The sequence below is a fragment of the Chrysochloris asiatica genome, unplaced genomic scaffold (genome assembly GCF_000296735.1).
Source record: "Chrysochloris asiatica unplaced genomic scaffold, ChrAsi1.0 scaffold00287, whole genome shotgun sequence".
NCBI classification, from domain to species: domain Eukaryota; kingdom Metazoa; phylum Chordata; class Mammalia; order Afrosoricida; family Chrysochloridae; genus Chrysochloris; species Chrysochloris asiatica.
Window position 1 is genome coordinate 1,150,532 of NW_006408805.1, and position 5,490 is coordinate 1,156,021.

The 5,490-nt window shown below is 40.2% G+C and overlaps 1 protein-coding gene across 1 annotated transcript in view; it reads right to left on the reverse strand.

The window, feature by feature from the left end:
- CDON (cell adhesion associated, oncogene regulated) overlaps positions 1-5,490 on the reverse strand; it is a 133,629-nt gene that overhangs the window by 33,990 nt on the left and 94,149 nt on the right. Inside the window, exon 14 of the mRNA XM_006874581.1 lies at positions 496-618. Within this exon, the coding sequence (XP_006874643.1) occupies positions 496-618 (123 nt within the window). The remainder of the gene's footprint in view (positions 1-495; positions 619-5,490) is intronic.

Here is a 5,490-nt window from a genome sequence, read left to right on the forward strand (position 1 = left end):
GGTTGGTGCATAAATTTAAATAATAGTGGTAATAACTGGGCTTCCCTGTAGGCGCATGGATATTATCCTATCACAGACAACGTTGTACCTCATGACTGATCTGGATAGTCGGTAGTGCTATACATATATGGCATTCAAGAAACCACATCAAGCTGAGATAGCACTTTTCCTTAACATTCCTTCTATGGCTTTAGGATTCTGTTTCTTAGCAATCTCAAAGGAGTGGGCAAATATTTGTATTCTCTTCATGAAGAAAAGTGAGGGAGCTGACTTATTTAGAGCCATACAGAGATTAAAGAGCAGAATCAATGCTTATAGAAGCTATGTTTCAGACAAGTGTTCTAACCAACAATTCTACTTTTGCTGTGACAGTCAGAACATATGTACCTAGAACGTGATCCAAGACATAAACTTGCTCAGCCAGTAGGAATAATCCAAAGTTTTGGATTCTCACATAGTGCAGAAATATAGCACAAATCCTAACCACTCTCCTACCTTTGGTTTCACAGATCATCACGTTACTAAACTCGCTTTCTCCTCCTTCATTGAAACACTGCATTTTAATGTCATAGGAGGTTTCTGGCTGCAGGTGGCCAATCATGTGCCACTGCTTTGAACCTAGAAAAGAAAAATAAAAGGTAAGATTTAAACCTCATATAACATTAATAACAATGTCAACATAATACCTTAGTATTTTCAAAATGAGGTTGGAATAGCACTCATCCCCATACAGTGCTGTTTGTATAAAAGAATTCTTAGTGTGGGTATTTGTGCCAAGACACAGGGACCACCTTTAAGTAATGCTATAAGCAGACAAAGAACTTTCTCTTCATTGCTGGTATTCTGCATTCAGGTTTCTAGACTCCCAAACTATTAGATACAGAAGAAAGATAAGGCTTTCTGCTCCAGCAAAGATTTATAGCATTGGAAACCACATACAGGGTTGCAATTATAGTTGGAACTAACTCAGTGGACTAAAACAACATACATATTTTAATAATGCACAAGAGATAAACATCTATTAATTATCTTGACTCAAATATGAGTTGAAATTAGAATACACACTGCTGAAATACACACTAGTGTGGCATTGCAGGATAAGCACTAGACCTTAGGTTGGCTTGAACTGCAACGTCAGTGGTTAAAATCCATCAACCGGGGTCAGAAACAATTCAATGGCACTTAACAACAACAACAACTAAATCACACATAAGTACTGGTGAGGTGCTGTAGGATAAGCACTGGACATCAAGGTCAGTTTGAGCTGCAAAATGGCAGTTCAAATTCACCAGCCACTCCTTGGAAACCCTATACCGATCACTATGAATTGGAACCAACTCGATGGCAGTTGATAACAACATCACACTAGTATAAATTAAACTAAACTGAGTTTCTGAAGTGTTACTGATAAGAGAAAATAATTATAATAACCTTTTTGGATGACTGTTTAATTGTTTTGGGAAGTCTTTCAATGGCTAGAATGGTCAAAGAATATCCTTCGCATAATAAACTATTTTCCACCAAAATGGACCTTTATAATTGGAAGAATATTCCATGCTCATGGACAGGAAGACTTAACATTTAAAAAATGTCAGTATTATCCCAAGTGAACTACAAACAGAATGCAATCCTGATCCAGATTCCAACATCATTACTGAAAGAGATGGAAAAACTAATCACTAGCTTTGTATGGAAAGGAAAGAGGCTCCGGATGAACAAGGCAATACTAAAAAACAATGTAGGAGGCTTCACACTTCCCAGTCTCAAAACATATTACACAGCCACAGAAGTCAAAAAAGCTGGCACTGATACAATGACAGACACATAGGCCAATGTATCAGAACTCAGGATGCAGAAGTAAATCTATCCACTCATGGGCAGATGATCTTTGACAAAGGGGCAAAATACATTAAATGGGGAAAAGACAACCTCTTTAGCAAATGGTACCCAAAATCCATTTGCAAAAATGTGAAACAGACGCTTATCACACAAGACATTAAAAAACCCATTAAAGGAGTTTGGGACAAAATTGCAGAGTTAATAGACTCTTTGAGAAAGCCATGGGTGATCCTGGGACCCTAACCATCAGAGGATAGGACAGAGAAGTGGACTGAGTGCTGCCTAGAAGAAGCAGTGGAACAAAAACAGTGAGAAAGAAGAACGACGGGAGTCCTGCAAACTGGCATAGAGTGGCAAAAGCCACCTTGCACTTTTGCTAGCGGCTATTGTTACAGTCCTGCCGTGGCACTGCAGGTTAATGCACTGGGCTACAAAGTCAGTTTGAACAGCAAGGTCAGCATTTCAAGTTCACCAGCTGTTCCTCGAAAACTCTAGATAGAGTTGCTATGAGTCGGAACCAACTCAACAGCACTTAACAACAACTGATACAGCAGCCTAAAGGCATAAGACACAGCTGGAGCTTAGCGTAAAGGAGTATAGTTTTCACTTGTTCCCTCCTGGTATACAAAGACATGGCCAGTCCTGCCCTCGCCAACCAAGCCACTGGGACCCCTGCACAGATCTGCGTCTAGAGGTGCTTGAACCCACCACAAAACTAACTGCATTCACACTTCCAGTCTCTACAGACACACCCACCAGGAGACAGGTGGTGAGTGCCAGAGAACACATCAATATACAATCATCAACTAAATATAAATATGACAATGTCTCAGAGAAAACAGGCAATTTCAGCTTATACAAAGAAAAAAGGCAGAGAGCCTCAAGCAAGTGACCAAAATACAGATTCAGAAAATATAACACAAGAAATTGTATCGCCACACCTGATAAGGAATTTCAAGGATCGCTAATTAGTCAACTTCATGGATTGTGAGAAAGATTTAGAGAAAACTACAGATGAAATCAAGGAAAACATAACACAAAACTATGGAAAAATTCAGGAAACAAACCAACAAAGTAGATGAAAAATGGGAACCGTACAAAATCATCAATTAGAAAGCCAAAAGATTAACACTGAGATTTCAGAAATAGATAACACACTGAAAGAGGAAAAACCAGCAATGAATCAACGGAAAGTCTAATTATTGAACTTCAAGAAAAATCTCTCAATAATCACCTGCTTAATGCGCTCCAGTAGCGTAGTGGTTCAAATAAGGCTGCTAATCTCACGGTCAAGGAGCTCTGGTAGTGTTGTCGTTGTTGTTAGGTGCCATGGAGTCAGTTCTGACTCACAGTGACCCTGTACGGTGTAGTGGTTACGAAATGGGCTGCTAACCTCAAGGTCAGCAGTTCGAAACTACCATAGGTTCTGCGGGAGAAAGATGAGGCGTTCTGCTCCCGTAAAAATTTACAGCCTCAGAAACCCTGTGCGGGGTCACTATAAGTCGGAACCAACTTCACGGTACTTAACAACAACAACAATCTTACGGTCAGCAGTTCGAAACTACCAGCTGTTCCACGGGAAAGAGATGAGGCATTCAGCTCCTGCAAAGATTTTCAGCCTCGGAAATCCTACACAGGGTCACTACGAGTCGGAACCAACCCCAAAGCACACAACAACAACAACAACAACAACAACACGGCATGTGGAGCTGTGAGTTAATGCGCTAGACTGCAAAGTCAGTTTGAACTGCAAGGCTGGCAATTCGCCTCTCAGAAACCCTACACAGGGTCCTTATGGTTAGGAACCAAGTTGTCGGCACTTAACTACACAAACAAAGCAGGGGTGGGAAATGTTTGGCCTGTAGACCGCATAAGGCCCACAAAACCATTTGGCCTGGCCCTCCCAAGGCAATTGCAGTTCTAGTCAACATATTTGTTGTTGTTAAGAGCTGTCCAGTTGGTTCCGACTCATTGTGACACTGTATAGGGTTTTTGAGGAGTGGCTGCTGAATTTGAACCACCGACCTTGCAGTTCAAACCGACCTTGTGGTCCAGTGCTTTATCCCACAGAGTCACACCAGGGCTCTCTCCATCATATTGGGGTGAGTTAATTAAATGTTTGCCCAAATATAGCAAGCTAACTTTTAAGTTGGTAATTTTGTTTGGCCTTCAAATGATGTTATAAATTTTGGCAGAAAAAAGATTCCCCACTGCTGTGCTAAAGGAACAGTAAGAAAAAATGAATAAAAACATTTGTAGAAAGCCTAAAATTTATATGGGACTATATCAACAGGAAGACTGCTGTGCTAAAGGAACAGTAAGAAAAAAATGAATAAAAACATTTGTAAAAAGCCTAAAATTTATATGGGACTATATCAACAGGAAGAAGCTCTTGTAGTGTACTGGTTACGAGTCAAACTGATAACCACAAGGTCAACAGTTCGAAGCTATCAGGTGTTCCATGGGAGAAAGATGAGGTTTTCTGCTCCTGTTAGATTTATAGCCTCGGAAGCCCTATGCAGAGTCGCTATGAGTCAGAACCGACTACATGGCATGCCATCATCATATCAAGAGGAATAACTTACATGTGATATGAATTCCAAAACAGGAAGACACACAAACCCTGGCCACCCCCAAAAAACCCACAGAGAATATTGTCCAATAGTTGTTGAATGAAAACTTCCTTAACATCACAAAAGATGAAAAAAATAGCCAGTTAAGAAATTGTGGGAACTCTAAACAGAATAGCCTCCCCTGCAAAAACCAAGGACAAAAAACAAAAACAAAAACAAAGACATATTACAATGGACCTTTTAAAAATCAATAACAAGGAGAGAATCCTGAGAGCAATATAGGAAAGATGAAAAGTTACCTACAAAAGAGAACTAACACAACTAAGCTGATTTCTCAGCATAAACCATGCAGGCAAGAAGACAGTGGAATGACATATATAAAATTCTGAAGGAAAAAAATTATCAACCAAGAATCATATATCCAGCAAAACTCTGGATCAAGTATGATGGCAAAATTTGTTCATTTTCAGATAAACAGAAATGAAAAGGATTTGTAAAACCCAGACCAAACTAACAAAAATTACTAAAGGAAGCTCTTTGGACAGAGAACTAACAAAAGCAGACAACAACCTGAGACTATGACTATGACTAACGTACATATACATCTCTAGACTCAATCCACATATTGTTGTTGAATGCCATGGTGTTGGTTTTGACTTATAGCGACCAAGTACAGGGTTTGTGAGGAACGGCTGGTGAGTTTGAACTGTCTACCTGTGTTTCAAACTGACCTTGCATTCCTGTATTTATTCTACAGTGCCATACCAGGACTCCATACCTACATATGATGTTGTTGCTAAGTGTCATCAAGTCGGTTCTGATGCATAGTGACACAGTATAGGGTTTCTGAGGAGTAAATGGTGAATTTGAAGTGCGGACCTTGTGGTTCAAATCGACCTTGCTGTACTGTGCTTATCTTACAGCCCAATGCCAGAAGTTCAACCTACATATACACACACACACACTGAAGTCCTGGTGTGGCGCTGTGGGCTAATGCGTCAGACTGCAAAGTCATTTGAACTGCAAGACCAGTGGTTCAAGCTCACCAGCTGCTCCTTGGAAACCCTACACAGGGTTG